Below are 18,893 nucleotides of genomic sequence, written 5' to 3'. Positions count from 1 at the left end.
TTGTGTTGTGATATCTTCCTGTGAGTCCCTGATCTTGATCGTACACATTTGCGTGCATGATTAGTGTACGGTCAAATCGGGGCGTCACACTTATGCACAAAATTTTGCACGGACCTCATACACTCAAGCATCTTGCATTAAGAAAATCAGATTTTTGTTTTAACGTTTATGCTATTTCCTTATTTACTGTTCACCGGGTATAGATGAGCCGGGGCACGGAATTGAATTACCGAATTTTATGTGCTTTCTGATCCTCCTCGGTTGCAGATGGTGTTGTTGTTTCTATAAATACTATTCTAGTCAAATGCAAACATCATTTGGCCATAACAACATTTCACTACTAGGGTGTCCTCAACCATCACTCATGATATTTCAAGTACTTTAAATATGTCACTATTGGTTAGCCGTCGGTAGTGACATATCAGACATATCTCAAGCTTGGAATACAGGTCACAAATTAAGAGCAATGCATGAGGACACCTCGGTGGTGACTGTTGCCTCTGATGGTTGCAACTCCCGGCCCATAAAGTGTTGGGGATTCCAGCCTGCCTTGGAATCGTTAATGTTGAGTCGTCTCCTTCTTGAAGGGTGGTTGGTCTGTCGTTGCTGATACTCACCAAAGTGCTCCTATAGCGTGCGCAACACGTTGGATCTCGGGCAAACGCCTGTGTAGGGTGCTAAATGGGAAGGCCTATATAACATTTCATCACTTACCACCTATTGCGGCATGTATAGTACTTTTTTCATCATGTTCTTTTTGTTTCGCCCTTTCTCTTATTTGCTAAAATTTTGAAATTGGTCATAATTTTAAAAAATAATATTCATGAATTAAAAAAACTATTCCTGAATTTAGAAAATGTCCTAAATTTTAGAAAAACTTCCCTAAAATTCAAAAAATTCATGAGTTTTAAAAATACTCCCGAACTTAATATTTTCCCAAATTTGAAATGTGTTCATGATTTTTAAAAATGTTCAAAAATTCAAACATATTTACTTTTTCGAATTTCAAGAAATATTCATGAATTTTATAATTATTTGAATATGAACTTTTCAGCAATTTTGAAAAATATTCTGAATTTTAAAAATGTTCACAAATTTTGAAAATACATTCACAAATTGTATAAAATGTTTATGAATTTTATAAAATTTCTGAGTTTGGTAAACATTGGTGGATTGAAAAAATATCCACGAATTAAAAAAAGGAATAATAGTAAATAGTAAAAAAGAAAAATTGAAAAAACAGGGAAAACAGATAAAAGTGTCAAAAGAAAAAAAGAACATGAGAAAAAGAAAATAAATTAACGATGAGAAATACGTGGTAGTGGTGGGATGTGCGCGCGTCTATTCCCCGAGCCAAGCTCAAAGGCCAACCTGACGTGTGGGTGTCCATGGCGAGTTGAACAGGACGCTAGTGCAGTCTTCACCCTTGTCGTCATGCGCGATGTGCTCAGCTCTACGATACGACAACAAGGATGAAGATAACCTCCCACTGTCTGGATTCCGGACGAAGAGAGTATAACATGTGGGCCATTATAATTGATCTGGAGGGAGAGGAATGGCGTCGTGGTGGTTGTTGCATCCTTCGTCGGGAGATGAATGGCCGGCAGACGTTGCATCCTCGAGGAGACGAATGGCGTCCTGCTTGGTTGCATCCTTTCGGTAGGAGAAGAATGGCGCCGCTGCAGGAGTTGCATCCTCCGTCCAGTGGGAGACGCGGATGCAAGGTGGAAAGCAAGTCATGCTTGCCGGGGAGGTGCGGTTGGCCGTGGAGGCAGGGGTAGTAGTTTGGTGTGTAGGCTGATCGGATCCTGGGCTCGAGCTGTGTAGGTGAGACGGCCGGCGAAAGTCGTACTCCGGCTGTGTCCGGAGTCGTCGATGGCGGCGCCTTCTGGCGTCGCTCCCTCGTTGAAGACATCGATGTAGCTGCTCCCACCTTGCTTTTCCTGTCATGCTCCGGGGAAAACCCTTGATCTAGTTTAGATCGGACGATGGCGGCGCTATCCGGCGTCGCGTTCCCTCTTGGGGGCAACGTCCTGGAGGTGGATCTGATCAGAGGGACCCGTGGCTCGTGAGGATGTGTGTGTTGCACCGTTTGTATGGTTTTTTGGTCCGGTTTTCCTCATAAACTGGACCAAACTTCTTTTCTCTGATCAATGAATTTGGTAGAACTACTACCAACATTCGGAAAAAAAATAGTAGACTATAATCCTGGTTGGTAATGATTTTTTCCCGGTGCATCAACCAGGGTCGGGAACGATTGGCATTAGTGCGTAAAGGGTATCGATTTCCGGGGTTCAAAGGTTAAGGTTCAGATCCCACGGGTGGTTTTGATTAGCGTTTTGACTGATGTGGCACCTAAATATAGGCCTGTCACGTGCAACATCACTATTTTTCTTCATAAAGTTATATAAATTTATTTCATAAAGGAAATATGGAATAAGATTTTTTTTGCAAGAAACAGTTTAATTCAAGCAGAAATCAATCATCTAGCACGTCAGAAACCACTTCTTCACAGACAGACTCACTGATCCCGATCGATCCTGATCTGGACCCAGCAACTTCCAACCAAACAACAATCACTTAACAGTACGATTACACGTTGAACTGAGCTTTCAGTTGGTCTCCAAAGCTGACGAGAAAGATCTTTCTGATTGCGAAACAGTGATGCAACAGCAACCCCCTGAAGACTGGAGACTCGACACGTTTTATTCGACGAGGCCACTCGATCACCCCTGCTTTCCAGAGCCAAGGAAGGGGCAGGCCTGCGGCTGCGCGTCGGCACCTGATGCCGACACCGTAGCCGCCTCCCGGAGCCTCCCGGCGAGCGCCGCCGCCTCCTCGTCTTCCTCCTTGGGACCCTTGATAAGCCCCGCGAGCAGCTCCCCCGGGTCGTAGAACACCTCCACGTCCTCCGCCCGCAGCTGCTCGTCCACCTTGAGCACGGCGACGCCGTAGAACTCGACCTTGTCCCCGGTGGGGGCGTGGCCCTTGTAGGGCCCCTCCATGTGGCCCCAGTGCCGGAACTTGAAGGCGATCACCGGCGGGCCGGAGTAGACCTTGACCACCTCCCACGCGAAGCCGCGCGGGAAGGCGGAGCGGAACAGGTCGTGCGAGGACTCGAACGTCTCGGCGGCGGCGTCGTACGCGCCCGTGCCCGGCAGGATCGGGCTGGCGAGCAGCGCGTTGTAGCTGCCCATGGCCAGCGTCTCCTCCCCCGTCAGGGCCCGCCCGCCGTTCACGGACAGGGTGAACCGGCCGGGGCTCACCGACTTGAAGTCCCCGATGCGGGCCTTGTGCGACAGCTCCATCTCCCACGTCTTGATCGCGTTCTGCACCGTCTCCTCCAGCGACCCCTTCGCCCACTCCTGCAAAGGGACAAGAAACACGCGTGTGACGCACCGACGCATGCAGACGCGGCCACCGGTTTGCCGCGAGGCCGCGACAAAGAGGCGTTCTTTCCCCGTCGCACAAAACAAGAGCGATGGCGTTTCTTCCACATGACGGACATGGGGATGTGAAGATCGACGGAATACCTGAGTCCTCCCGGCCTCGAAGAGGCTGTTCACGGCGTCGTAGGTGGGCGGCGCGCCGTGCCGCCAAACGGTGTTCTTCTCGCCCTCGCCGGCCAGGTGAGACCTGTACTTGTCGCCGCCGGAGGAATCTCCTGCTGGTGCCGCCATCAGATCAGACACGCACGCTGAGACTCTGAGACACTGAACGGATGGCGACGAGCCTACGACGGTGCTGAGTGCTCTAGGTAGTCTCACTCTTTTGTGCGCTCGCCTTTGAATGCAATTATGGATGGCTGGATGGGTGGGGTTTTTAAAGGTGTGCGTCGGAGGGTATACTGGGTTGTTTATCTGACAGCTCAATGTTTTTTCATGCAAACCAAAAACAATAATGGATTATATCGGCTGGATCCGATCTCATCCAATGTAGATGCTGCACGTGTATATATTTCTTTTGCCTTTTGCCGGCCAGGCCATTGTTATCTGCCTTAAACTTTTTTTTTTAAGAAAAAACACTCGGGAATTAGGTGGTTGCTTAGACAATTTGTAGAAATATATTACTGTTATTAACTTGATTGATGGAGTAAAAGAAATCTAGGTTTGACTACAGAGGTTATTTAATTGGACTGCTCTCTCCTTCCCCTCCGCACAGCGCCGCCCCTCCCCGCTCCTCCCCCTCTTCGCCGCCGCCGGAGGGGACACCGGCAAAGCCCGCGTGGTCCCCAGGGAAGGTGGCGGCGGGGCGTCCTCGTCGTTCTCGCGCAGATCTCGCGGCGGCCGGTGGCGATCTCGCGGCAGCCGGTGGCGCGCGGCGGTGTTCCGCCGGTGGCTGGCGCCTGCTGCCCGTGGGGCGGCGTCCCTCACGGCGGCGGGGTTGCCCCTGAACGGCGCTTGGTGGTGGCCATGTGGCGGCGCGCGGGTGGGTCGGATCTGGGCTTCCGGTCTGCGTCCTCGTCGTGGCAGCGATTGCTGTTGCCCTCGGCCATGAGGCGTGGTCCGGGATGGGCCGAGCGCCGGTGGTGCTGGCCAGCACGCACGCTGGCAGCGGTCTACTTCATCTCACGTCGTCTCGCTGGCCAATGGTGGTGATCATCTTCGTCGTCAGAGATGGCCGGCCAGAGGCTTGGTGATCGGATCTCGAGATCCATCATCTAGTCCCGGCTGCGAGTTGGGGAGACATGGTTGCCGATGAAAACCGAGCCGTTGGCAGGCGATGACGGCGTTCTACGCCGTTACCTTGATGGAGACATCGTCGTGTAACTACTGTCGACCCACTCGTGCTGCTCTGGGGGAAACCCTAGGATCTGGTGTTCCAGATCGGACGATGGCGGCACTGCGGTGTCGTTTCTCTCTTGGGAGCGTCGTTTGTGGAGCAGCGCTGGAAGTCAGAGGCAGGAGGTGGAGCGGCTTCGTCTTGCACGGAGCTTCGGTGGAGATGGTAAGTCATGCCTGACCGACAGGTGCTACGCTTTGTCATGCCTGGTCGGCAGGTGCTACGCACGACAGATCTTTCAAAGACTTCAAGCTGTGTCGGCTGGTGGTACTTGGCAGCATGGTGCTGAGGTGTATCAGTGGCGACCGCGACGTGCACAGCTGTTTGCGCACAGGGAGGAGGTGCCGTTGGGCGCCGTGGTGGCGTCGACGATAGCTAGGCCGAGCAAGGTTGATGCATCAGTACAGTTCTGAAGATGGAGCGGTGGCAGTTCGCGGCGGCGGCCTCTGAGAGCACGCCGGACCGGCGAGACCCATGCCCGGCAGGCGTCCTGGATGGGTCCTTAGGTCTTAGATGTTAGGTTTTGGCTGCGATGTCTGTTTGGTATTAGGCCCAGGCAATCTGCGCCCCTTCATCTACTGAATAGGTGTAGCGACAGTTTGTTGCTTAGACGGCGGCTTTAGTCTTACTGTGGTATTACTTTGTAAGGTCTTGTGAGAATAATTAATAAACTGGTCGTATGCATCGCCCAGATGCAGAGGCCGGGGGTCATCCTCCTTTTCAGAAAAAAAACAAAGGTCATTTAACCGAAGGAGAATCTTTTTGACACTTCGCTTCCAGACCTTGGCCACCCAAATTGACCGTCACAAACTTATCGCAGCGCTTCATCGGCTTCTCATGGCTGATCACCACCTTCCTCATCTTACCCCTCTACTAAGGAGGCACTACAACTCAAGACCAAAACTCCCTTATACGCACTAAAGAAAAGATAAAGTTATTCCGTCTTGTTAAGCTTACCACGCTACGTTCTCCCCCTCCGCTCCCTGTTTTAATTTTCTTCCTTTTATATTTTGGGTTTCTAGTAGACTAATAAACGTTTACTAAATATAAGATCCTTTGATCAATGTTTACTAAATATGCCGAATAAAAACATAGTCTTTCCTTTGATAAACTAATATAAATGTTTACTAAATATAAAGTCCTGCTTTCTTGGTATATCATATAAAAAATCTCACTAAATCTTTAACATCATAAATGTATAAACAATGGCGGCGCAATTGCAAGCTAATTAACCTCACTGCAGCACACATGCAATTATCTAGTACCACTAAAAATAGGGTCGAACAGCGAATCAATCTGTGGTTGAATGGTCAGAGGGACCGACGAGGCGTCTACGGTAACTTCTTAAATCTCAAGATGATATGTCAGCTCAGCCTCTCAAAGATGTTCATAGAGTAAGGTGTACTGAAGCCACTAGGTATCGGTATCCCTTGCTTGCTATCGGGCTAATTCGTAGTCATAGCACTAGAAGCACGGAGAATGGTTAGATGAGTATGATTGAGATGTTAATTATAGTATTATTATTATGGTGGGGTAAAAGTATTCAAGGCTTGACTACCGGGGTTATTTAACTGATCGAGAATCCTTTTGACCATTTGCTTCCAGACAATGGCTACTCAAATTGACTGGGGAACATCACTTAACGCAAACTTACCTCAGCTTTTCATCTTCTTATGCCTGACCACACCACCTTCCTCACCTTAGCCTTGTATCGCATACAGCTCGAAGACCAAATACCATTACAGGATTTTCTTTATTAGAAAAGAAAGATTATCCCAGCCTTTGCATCAGAATGATGGCAGCCTCTTTATTAATCAAAGTATTCAAAAGGTCTATGATCTAGAATAAGCTTGGTCAGAGCTGAAAAGGTAAAAAACCAAGTAAAAAATGTCACAGCCGGCGAAACAGGACTAAATGACTAAACACCTATCCTATTACTGGACCGCCATCTAAACCGGTTGTACATATCCCGAGCTACCATCTTTTATCGGAAAGACCAAGTAACCAAAGACTTCCTGACTCCCTGCCTTCCACTAAAAGGATTGCAGCTCGAAGATCGAATACCACTAGAAAATTAGGGCCGAGCTTAGCTAATTCTTTTCGAAATGGAAGGATGAGCCTAGTTAATTCTGAATTATCTAACACTTTGGTTTTATCGTCTCTACCTCTACCAGTCTGTCCTTTTTATTTATAAGGAGAGTTATCCCCGGTCTCTGCATCAGAATAATGCATGCGGTCATATTATTAAGCAAAATGTTTAAATAGATCTGAGTTCCGGTACAAGCTCACAGTCTATCAGTCTATCATGCCACCTTAAAACATGTACTCCTACCTCCCTAGACTGTTGACGATCGATATCGTTGGCCAACCCAGGCTGATCCCACTCACCGCAAGCCAACATAACCTAAGCCGCCATACGATCCACCGTCCAGTTGCTAGCCACGTACGAATCACATGCATGCGCATCGCCAGATTCTATCATATTCTTGATGGTAAATCACGATATAATATGCACCCGGCGACTAAGCATCTCTGCGGAGTAGTACGAGGCCCGTTAGGACATATGACATTCTGAGTGCATAATACATGTACCTGGCCGGCGGCTAAGCCTCATTAACAAGTACAAGCCGGATCACTTTCTCACAAGCAAACATTTGTACGTAGCTCAATTTGAGCTCATTATTTAGGTTAAAAAAAAAAGGATGGCCCTGACGGCTACCATGATACTGGTCACCTGCAACCCCCTCTATGTCGTTTTACCCTTTTGTCGACAAAGAAAAAGGTCTCTTTACCTCGGTAAAAACAAAACAGGATCTATCAAGCAACTAAATCACTTTCGGTGCCACACTGTTTGTAAATCCGATCACACGTACTACAGGGAATAAAGAACACACAAATCTGGATTGATACTGATCTAGTATATTACTCCCTCTGTCCTATAATATAAGAGCGTTTTTGACACAAATATCTTATATTATGGGACGGAGGGAGTAGTTTACAGAGGGAGTAAGAATTAATTGAGGATGCGTTGAAACTTGCTTGACTCTGTCTTTCACTAAACGCAGGACACAAAGCCTGGTTCATATCAGCTGTAACTTTACAAGGCACATGTGATAGAACCTCCTCAATGCCAATGGTTCCCTCAGACATATACTAACATTATGAAACTTCGTATTCGTCAAACCAAACTTAGCTTGATCCTCAGTAAACGATCCATCCGGCCGGGCAAACCTCTCAACCCGCTTTTTCTTTCGCTGATTGCTCGCTTTCTTGTGCAAAAAAACCGTGTTGCTATCTCCTTCGACCAACCATTGGACACTAGGCCGCTGCCGCCACATTTTTTTGAAAGATCCAGCAAATTGCTGGTTTGATTCAGATTTAGCAGAAAGCAACGGAAGAACAACATGAAGATCCGAAGATCAAAGAAAAAGAAAAAAACATCAGCCCTATTAGTTGCAGAACAACAGTACACTCATAAGGCAGAACGCCATCCACCCACGACAAGGCAAGGCAGCTCCGACAACGACGGAGAACAATGAAGAACTAGGCAAGGTTGGTGTCGCGGAAGATCGTCGAACGGGCCACCTGTTGCGCGTCATCGTACACCACCCGGGGCCTCACCGGCGCAGCTTCGACTTCACGACAATAAGACGACCGAGGCAAACCCACAGACACGCTGGAGAAGAGTCGACTACCGTGACCAATGTCATGCCTCCGACCTCGCTCACCTCGTCATCATTGCCACAGAAGCCACCATGCACGTCCAACCCATAGGAAGCACCCATGGGATCCAGATCTTCAAGGCGGTGCCCTAAAGAGGGGAAATGATGTTGAAGACGACACCACCGCCCAACCCTGCAGCAGGATTTTGGCTTTCGCACGAAGATCTTGATCCGAGAGAAGAGGTTGCATGGATCCCGATGACGCCCACGGGCGCCGTCGCCGCCGGCCGACAAGCATCGGCTAGGCTTTCACCCAAAGCAACCATGTGACGCCCCCGATTTGACCGTACACTAATCATGCACGCATATGTGTACGATCAAGATCAGGGACTCACGGGAAGATATCACAACACAACTCTACAACATAAATAAGTCATACAAGCATCATAATACAAGCCAGGGGCCTCGAGGGCTCGAATACAAATGCTCGATCATAGACGAGTCAGCGGAAGCAACAATATCTGAGTACAGACATGAGTTAAACAAGTCTGCCTTAAGAAGGCTAGCAAAAAAGTAGCAACGATCGAAAAGGCAAGGCCTCCTGCCTGGGACCTCCTAACTACTCCTGGTCGTCGTCAGCGGGCTGCACGTAGTAGTAGGCACCTCCGGTGTAGTAGGAGTCCTCGTCGACGGTGGCGTCTGGCTCCTGGGCTCCAGCATCTGGTTGCGACAACCAGGTAGAAAGGAAAGGGGGGAAAGAGGGAGAAAAGCAACCGTGAGTACTCATCCAAAGTACTCGCAAGCAAGGAGGTACACTACATATGCATGGGTATATGTGTAAAGGGCCATATCGGTGGACAGAACTGCAGAATGCCAGAATAAGAGGGGGATAGCTAATCCTGTCGAAGACTACGCTTTTGGCAGCCTTCATCTTGCAGCATGTAGAAGAGAGTAGATTGAAGTCCTCCAAGTAGCATCGTATAGCATAATCCTACCCGACGATCCCCTCCTCGTTGCCCTATTAGAGAGCGATCACCGGGTTATATCTGGCACTTGGAAGGGTGTGTTTTATTAAGTATCCAGTTCTAGTTGTCATAAGGTCAAGGTACAACTCCGGGTCGTCCTTTTACCGAGGGACACGGCTATTCGAATAGATAAACTTCCATGCAGGGAAGCACCACATAACCCAACACGCTCGATCCCATTTGGCCGGACACACTTTTCTGGGTCATGCCCGGCCTCGGAAGATCAACACGTCGCAGCCCCACCTAGGCTCAACAGAGAGGTCAGCACGCCGGTCTAAATCCTATGCGCGCAGGGGCCTGGGCCCATCGCCCATTGCACACCTGCACGTTGCGAGGGCGGCCGGAAGCAGACCTAGCCTAGCAGGCGTTCCAGTCCAATCCGGCGCGCGCCGCTCCGTCGCTGACGTCAAGAAGAGCTTCGGCTGATACCACGACGTCGAGTGCCCATAACTGTTCCCGCATAGCTGGTTAGTGCGTATAGACCAAATGGCCAGACTCAGATCAAATACCAAGAACTCGTTAAGCGTGTTATTTTGAAGTAACCGCGGACGCCGTCCAGGGCCAGGCCCACCTCTCGCCTAGGTGGTCTCAACCTGCCCTGTCGCTCCGCCACAAAGATCCACTTGCGGGTACTCCTACGAGCCGACCCGACTTTAGTCACCACAGGTGTCATGTATAGATTATATAAGTATATACCCGTGAACACCGCCCAAGTGATCACGGCCCGATAGTATAGCACAGCAGACGGACAAGAATGTAGGGCCACTGATGGAAAACTAGCATCCTATACTAAGCATGTAGGATTGCAGGCAAAGGTAACAACAGTAGTAGCAAGGACAGGCTATGCATCAGGATAGGATTAACGAAAAGCAGTAACATGCTACACTACTCTAATGCAAGCTGTATAGAGAAGAATAGGCGATATCTGGTGATCAAGGGGGGGGGGGCTTGCCTGGTTGCTCAGACAAGGAGGGGTCGTCGGTGATGTAGTCGACCACAGGGGCATCAACATCGTCGGGGTCTACCGAAGAGAAGAGGGGCAAGAAACAGTAAATACATAGCAAGCAAGTGCATAATAGGACAACAAGCAGAGCTAGACGTGTTCTAACGCGGTATGAGGTGATACCGGTGAAGGGGGGAAACATCCGGGAAAATATCCCCGGTGTTTCGCGTTTTCGGACAGATGAACTGGAGGGGGAAAGTTGCGTGTTTGCTATGCTAGGGATGTGTGGCATACGAACGGGCTGCGTATCCGGATTCGTCTCGTCGTTCTGAGCAACTTTCATGTACAAAGTATTTTCATCCGAGGTACGGTTTATTTTATATTGATTTTAAAAGATTTAAATCACTTTTTAGCATTTATTTAATTATTTTAATTCAACATTATCTAGAAAAGTGCACGCTGACGTCAGCAGTCAACAGAGGCGTTGACTGGTCAACTGACGTGTGGGTCCCGTTCGTCATTGACTGTTTAGTCTAATGAGGGTTTAACTAATCTAATTACGGTTTAATTAAACTAACTAGTTAATTAGATTAATTAAATAGGATTAATTAATTAATTAATTATTATTATTTATTTAGTTTTTATATTCATTCTTTTTTTTAAACGTTCAAGGGGTGGGGCCCCTTTGTCATAGGGCCCTGGGGCCATAGCGGGTCGGGCGTTGCGGGCAAACGAGCACAGGGCGCCCGATGGGCGCGAGCGCCGGGCGTGGCGTCGCCCGAGCGGGAGCGCCAGCGAGCAGGGAAGCTGCGGGGCCGGGCGGAGTGCGGCGAGGGAGGCCGAGCGAGCGGTGGCCGGAGTGGCCAGGTCACGCGCGGGGGAGGGGATGTGAAGTGGGGGCGAGGCCAGCGAGTGGCAGGGGCGGAAGGCCGCGCGAGGCAGGGCGCGCCCGCGAGCAGAGCGAAACGGGACGGCGGACGGCGCGGTGAGTGCCGCGCGCACGCGTGTGGCCGGCCGCGGACGACGCAGGGCGGAGGGCGAGCAACGACGGTGTGCGGGCGGCAAGGGCGGCAAGTGAGCGGGGCTCGCGTGCGACGGGCGCCGGAGCGGGCGAGCTACGGGCGCGGGGGAAGAGAGGAGGAGAGGAGGGGCTCACGATGGCCGTAGGGGATGGGCAGTGGGACGCGGGGAGGAAGACGGGGACGACGCGACGAGGTCGGGGCGGTTCGGCGACGAAGAGGACGAAGACGATGGCGTTCGGCGACGTGGCGTCGGGGAGGCGGGCTCGATGTAGTTCCGGGCAGGGTCCAGCGACGGCACAGCCGTGGACGGGGCGACGAGATCGGGACGGCGTCCGGGTTGCCAGCGACGAGGGCGGTGGGGCTATGGCGCGCGACGGGTCGGGGGCGTCGGTTGCCCCCGATCCAGATCCACTTGTGAGCGGGCGCGCCGGCGGGGTGGGGCTCCAACGCGGGGAGCGCGGCGGCGCTGGAGAAACGAGAGGGAGTGGGGAGGGGATCGTGCGGGACGAGTGGGGAAAGTGGGGGTTAGGGTTTCGGGGGGAGTGGATAAGAGGGAGTGGGGGAGGAGTGGCCGGCTGGGCCTGGTGGTTTGGCCCAGTTGGGCCTGTGGTTAGCTGGGCCGAAGCCCGGGGGGGTTTCTCTTCCTTTTTTTTGGTCTTTTGTTTTTCTCTTTTGTATTTTCTTTCTTTTATTTATTTTCTCTTTTGTTTTAATTCAATTTAAAATATTTATGCATTTTATAAAACTGTGTCTTCTACACCATAATTATCTATGTAATATTTAGTACCAACCGAACATTTTTATTTTAATGTTTGAAAACTTTTATTATTTACCAAATTTTGAATTTGAATTTTGGACCGGTTTTTGATCTAACGATAGATTAGCAACAGTAACGGAGGTAACGTGGCACCATTAGCGTGGGATTACTATAGCTTAATTACCCGGGCGTCACAATTCTCCTCCACTACAAGAAATCTCGTCCCGAGATTTAAGAGGGGGAGTAAGGGGGAAGGGATTTGGTCGCGAAATTCTAACGAGTCTTCTCGGTCTTGGTTGCTATTCTCAGGGAGGTCGATCCATTATGTTGATGTCTTCATTTCTCTGCTTCAGGTCATCATGCTGAAGTCGGCATCCTTTCTTCTGGAACTCAATCGTACTTACGAATATATAAAGGGGGTATTCCGGGAGAACGGACCTCTGCAAGGTTGACTATCTGGTAGCTAACATCGGGGAAGGGGGCGGAAAGTAACTCTCGAACTGAAACTTTAAGAAAATATCGAGAGCAAAGTAAGAAGGTACCATGAGAAGTTTCAAGCGGGTAGGCAATCGTTCGATACCTGAAACAAAGTCTAAAAGGGGTCCAGATCAATGGGAATAAGTTTTGTGTCTGATACCAGAATTGATGATCTCTCAGGAGGTGGCTCGTGAATTATATACGAGGCCACGCGCGAGGAACAACCTTGGGAACAGGGGGTGTACAGGAGAGTCAGGTTTCGATCCTGTGGAACTGTGGGTTATGGGCCCACCATGTGGATTAAAAGTAGGAGGAACGGTGACATCTTGCACGGTCATGATAGCAAGACATGTCAGAGGGTAGCCTGTCAGTTATATGTCAGCAGCATCGTCGGTACCAAGGGCGAGGGACGAAGAGAACCATTTTCCTGCTCGTTGAACGAGGCGGACCAATAGGCAAAGTTCTCGTCCATCGGTGGCTACCAGAATGTCATTAACAATAGTAACAGGGTCTTGCTGACAGAATTGTACAACGAGGTGTTTACATCAGCAGGAGAATATTACTGCTTAGATCATATAGATCACAAGAAAGGTTAAACCAAACAATGGAAAGGAAAATGTGATCTTCATATTAAACAGAACAATGGAAAGGAAAATGTGTTTAAACACAAATCTCAAGGGTATATCCTTCCCAAGGACAAACAGAGCATGATATCCATGGCAGGATATAACGTAGAAAACCCTTTAGGAAAGGGGAGAGAAAGTTCATGACATTACCCATACAATGGTGTTTGGATAATTGATAAAGAGAATTTAGCATCGTGCTTCAAATGCTCTTATTGATGATCGGAGTAGCACAGACATGCTTCGAGATAGCATTGACATGGTCTTCAAGCAAAGGTCAGTCTTTGGATACACGAAGGATTCATCAGGAACAACTAGTAGAATAAGTCTTACAATTTCCTCATGGAAGAATGTTTAACCTGGCTGAAAAGGAATCTATAACAATAGGGCCTCCGGCCAGGTGTGCTAGGCACGACATCACCTTACCGGTTAACGTAAGGACCAATGTTACGACTGTTGGAAAATGTCCCAACCATCATATCTGACCGAGATTCAGATCTGATTGGTGTCAGGATACCTCAGACTCAGGATGTCTGAGAAGAAAAGTGCAACACAAATTGATGGGATGACATTGTAAGATTCTCGGGAAATGAACTATGATAGCAAGTTCCGAAACAAGAGTTCATCATTAAACCAAGGAGAGGGTTAGGAGGTGGATGATGGACTCAGCGACATTCCATTGAGATTTCCAAAAGATGGATTTCCACAACTATGTGAACAAGGAGATAACATTAGCTAGATCGAATGACTTAATGATGTATGCTCGAGGAAAACATACACAGTTAAACATTGGTTGAAATGTGCACCCGAAATATGGGCTAGGTAGCACGATCAATGTTCGAATGATGATTCATTAAGCCATAGACGTAGAATGAAACTATAGACCAATAACTTCTAAGCAATAGGGTTGCTAGAAGTTTAGAATTTACACATCACAGACCATTTGTCGGTATTTCGTTTAGAAACAACACGGGGACCAAGAAAGAATGGTGATGGTGAGAAGTATCACTGTACCAAGAATTCTTAAGTGGTGGAGTAATGCTCACGACATTCTTGACATCAAAGATGGTAATACTCCACGGTAGAACATAACATAGGTTGGATAGCAGGGAAATCAAGATACAACACAAAATATGAACAAGTTTGTGTTGAGGGGAGGCAAGAATGTTGTTGATGATAACACAATTCATCGAGGGGCAAGGATGGTATTTCTCATCCTGAATTTCGACACACAACTTGGAAGAAGTCAAATTGTTGACAATGATCACGACAAATTTGTCGAGAGGTTTTCAAGAAGATGTAATTGATCGACGATGACATCGAGTCAAAGGAATGATGAAAGCGAAAGGTTATTGGAACCACGGGTAGGACACAAACTCGAAATCAAGTTTGCTGTTCAAGGAGAAGTGATATGACGAGGAAGATCGACGCAAGATTAGCTCACTGTCGAAATTTGTGCGCTGGGAAGGTCCAGGTAGCACAGTTAAAATCGGCACGATAATGACATAGCCGAGCAGGCTAGGAATGACTTGAAGGATTATTAAACTCGTAAGCCACAAAAATTACTTAGAGTTATTGAATCGGAGTGCGGAATTGATTCACTTATCGGTGTCTTTGAGGGGTTCTAACAACTCAGAACCCGTTGGAAAAATGGAATCGGCAAGAATATTAGTTGATGAAGAACTCATAAGAAGTTAAGTAGTTCCTTGGCATTCTCGAGATACCAGGGGGGTAATACTCGACAACAGACCAAAGTAGAGGTTGGACGGGGGGTATTGCTCTGCAGAGGACAAGTGCTTAAACTTGCACGAGAAATGGTATTTAAAGGAGAACATGGTCGGAACCACGATTGCAAAATGATCAATACACAGATACTAGACGATATCATATCAAGGAAATAGTTATTATTACAAGAAGCTTCTATGATAGGATCTACATCGTGTCCATGGGCATGAACACAAAGTTCAAGGTCGACTCCCACTTCTCCAATGCATACCCTTTCATTCACTTCTCGCGTTTGATGAAGTTGCAGTGTTGAAAATTTTTATCTGGCAAAATACCAGAAGAGTATGACTCATGAAAACTTTCAAGTTCACACATACTATGAAAGGCATAGGTTCAACCCATCGGGGCATCGTGGAAACATATACCACAAGCTTCAGGGGTAAATAACTCAAGCTCGATAGTAGAGCATGGGTGACAAAACGAGAGGATACAATTTACTAAAGGCATTATGTATCAGGGAAAGAACTTCCAAAGTGATTGAATATTAGGGCACTGTCGGATAATAATCTAACAAAGGATTTGGTTGTCCACAAGGGATCAGATGTGAGCATTGGTACTCAACTAGAGGAAGAAAGAATACAAGGGGATCAGATTATAGAAACAACTAACTAACTCAAAGCTCAAATGTAAAGGAATTATGATTTCCAAATCAAGGGATCAGAAGCAAATGCTCTGATTAAGGATGGATAAGTTGAATAGCCTTAGGGGTACAATCGATGGCAATTCGATTGGTCGACACCAGCTCATGTTTAAAATGACGTTTGAGCCAAAAGGAAGAATTCTAGGATCTGATTGAGGATTGTGAGCATTCGCAATATTTTGAATCAACCGACTCAAAATGATAATGACAAGGAATGACAATAAGATTAGAAGACTTATGGGATTAACCATAATGCAAGCAAGCAAGAATTTCAAGAGCAATAGGCTGCTCAGGATTTTCGGAAGTTCAAATAGTATTTCGAAGACCTTAGTGAAACACATAAACAACTGGGGATGGGCGGATACTCGGTATGTGCGAGGAATTATCCGTAGGAGTGTTCCTGTGGGTAATGAACTGCAAGGCAGTAAGCTCAAAGGATTCTCGGAATAACAGAGAGAATTTCGGGGTATCTTGTAATAACAAGATCAACGGGGAAACATTGTATGAATGGCGAGTATACGTGGTTATCCATAGGAGTTTATCGATGGAAGGGAATTGCAAAAGCGATGAACACAAGTTCTCGGGTTAACAGCGGAGAGTGTCTTCAGGGTCTTCACGTGCAGCAGACGATCATCAGTAATAAGGGGCTCTCCGGGTGAAAGTGATAACGAGATCCTAATGTTAGATTTAGCAAAATTCATTTAACCCGAATAGAAGAGAGATCAGAGTCCCAGAGTATAGACAAGGAGTAAAAGATCCTAATACCACCCAATGGCGACATGGGCCCGTAAGCCACACAGCCATGTTAGTAAAAGTTTTTTTTCAATGACTAGACTCGACTTCGGCCAAGGAGTTGGAAAGGGGGATTCCTACAGGCAGTTGGCTCTGATACCAACTTGTGACGCCCCCGATTTGACCGTACACTAATCATGCACGCAAATGTGTACGATCAAGATCAGGGACTCACGGGAAGATATCACAACACAACTCTACAACATAAATAAGTCATACAAGCATCATCATACAAGCCAGGGGCCTCGAGGGCTCGAATACAAATGCTCGATCATAGACGAGTCAGCGGAAGCAACAATATCTGAGTACAGACATGAGTTAAACAAGTCTGCCTTAAGAAGGCTAGCACAAAAGTAGCAACAATCGAAAAGGCAAGGCCTCCTACCTGGGACCTCCTAACTACTCCTGGTCGTCGTCAGCGGGCTGCACGTAGTAGTAGGCACCTCCGGTGTAGTAGGAGTCGTCGTCGACGGTGGCGTCTGGCTCCTGGGCTCCAGCATCTGGTTGCGACAACCAGGTAGAAAGGAAAGGGGGAAAAGAGGGAGAAAAGCAACCGTTAGTACTCATCCAAAGTACTCGCAAGCAAGGAGCTACACTACATATGCATGGGTATATGTGTAAAGGGCCATATCGATGGACTGAACTGCAGAATGCCAGAATAAGAGGGGGATAGCTAATCCTGTCGAAGACTACGCTTTTGGCAGCCTTCATCTTGCAGCATGTAGAAGAGAGTAGATTGAAGTCCTCCAAGTAGCATCGTATAGCATAATCCTACCCGGCGATCCCCTCCTCGTCGCCCTGTTAGAGAGCGATCACCGGGTTATATCTGGCACTTGGAAGGGTGTGTTTTATTAAGTATCCAGTTCTAGTTGTCATAAGGTCAAGGTACAACTCCGGGTCGTCCTTTTACCGAGGGACACGGCTATTCGAATGGATAAACTTCCATGCAGGGAAGCACCACATAACCCAACACGCTCGATCCCATTTGGCCGGACACACTTTTCTGGGTCATGCCCGGCCTCGGAAGATCAACACGTCGCAGCCCCACCTAGGCTCAACAGAGAGGTCAGCACGCCGGTCTAAATCCTATGCGCGCAGGGGCCTGGGCCCATCGCCCATTGCACACCTGCACGTTGCGAGGGCGGCCGGAAGCAGACCTAGCCTAGCAGGCGTTCCAGTCCAATCCGGCGCGCGCCGCTCCGTCGCTGACGTCAAGAAGAGCTTCGGCTGATACCACGACGTCGAGTGCCCATAACTGTTCCCGCATAGCTGGTTAGTGCGTATAGACCAAATGGCCAGACTCAGATCAAATACCAAGAACTCGTTAAGCGTGTTATTTTGAAGTAACCGCGGACGCCGTCCAGGGCCAGGCCCACCTCTCGCCTAGGTGGTCTCAACCTGCCCTGTCGCTCCGCCACAAAGATCCACTTGCGGGTACTCCTACGAGCCGACCCGACTTTAGTCACCACAGGTGTCATGTATAGATTATATAAGTATATACCCGTGAACACCGCCCAAGTGATCACGGCCCGATAGTATAGCACAGCAGACGGACAAGAATGTAGGGCCACTGATGGAAAACTAGCATCCTATACTAAGCATGTAGGATTGCAGGCAAAGGTAACAACAGTAGTAGCAAGGACAGGCTATGCATCAGGATAGGATTAACGAAAAACAGTAACATGCTACACTACTCTAATGCAAGCTGTATAGAGAAGAATAGGCGATATCTGGTGATCAAGGGGGGGCTTGCCTGGTTGCTCAGACAAGGAGGGGTCGTCGGTGATGTAGTCGACCACAGGGGCATCAACATCGTCGGGGTCTACCGAAGAGAAGAGGGGCAAGAAACAGTAAATACATAGCAAGCAAGTGCATAACAGGACAACAGGCAGAGCTAGACGTGTTCTAACGCGGTATGAGGTGATACCGGTGAAGGGGGGAAACATCCGGGAAAATATCCCCGGTGTTTCGCGTTTTCGGACAGATGAACTGGAGGGGGAAAGTTGCGTGTTTGCTATGCTAGGGATGTGTGGCAGACGAACGGGCTGCGTATCCGGATTCGTCTCGTCGTTCTGAGCAACTTTCATGTACAAAGTATTTTCATCCGAGGTACGGTTTATTTTATATTGATTTTAAAATATTTAAATCACTTTTTAGCATTTATTTAATTATTTTATTCCAACATTATCTAGAACAGTGCACGCTGACGTCAGCATGATGTCAGCAGTCAACACAGGCGTTGACTGGTCAACTGACGTGTGGGTCCCGTTCGTCATTGACTGTTTAGTCTAATGAGGGTTTAACTAATCTAATTACGGTTTAATTAAACTAACTAGTTAATTAGATTAATTAAATAGGATTAATTAACTTAATTAATTAATTAAT

General features: G+C 48.1%; 1 protein-coding gene across 1 annotated transcript; it reads right to left on the bottom strand.

Moving 5' to 3' along the window:
• Nucleotides 1-2,559: 2,559 nt before the first annotated feature.
• Nucleotides 2,560-3,810, bottom strand: LOC109756112 (pathogen-related protein). Its single transcript, XM_020314968.4, has 2 exons — nucleotides 3,534-3,810; nucleotides 2,560-3,365 (listed from the first exon to the last, which is right to left on the bottom strand). Exons 1-2 carry the CDS (start codon nucleotides 3,678-3,680, stop codon nucleotides 2,727-2,729), a joined length of 786 nt encoding a protein of 261 aa, XP_020170557.1. The 5' UTR covers nucleotides 3,681-3,810; the 3' UTR covers nucleotides 2,560-2,726.
• Nucleotides 3,811-18,893: the final 15,083 nt, after the last annotated feature.

The sequence above is a fragment of the Aegilops tauschii genome, chromosome 3, assembly GCF_002575655.3.
Source record: "Aegilops tauschii subsp. strangulata cultivar AL8/78 chromosome 3, Aet v6.0, whole genome shotgun sequence".
NCBI lineage: Eukaryota > Viridiplantae > Streptophyta > Magnoliopsida > Poales > Poaceae > Aegilops > Aegilops tauschii.
This window is presented reverse-complemented; position numbering and strand designations above follow the sequence as displayed.

Coding starts and splice junctions, on each gene's coding strand:
- LOC109756112 (XM_020314968.4), bottom strand. CDS start 3,680: ATGGCGGCACCAGCAGGAGATTCCTCCGGCGGCGACAAGTACAGGTCT. Junction 3,366..3,533: donor TCGAGGCCGGGAGGACTCAG/GTATTCCGTCGA, acceptor GTCCCTTTGCAG/GAGTGGGCGAAGGGGTCGCT.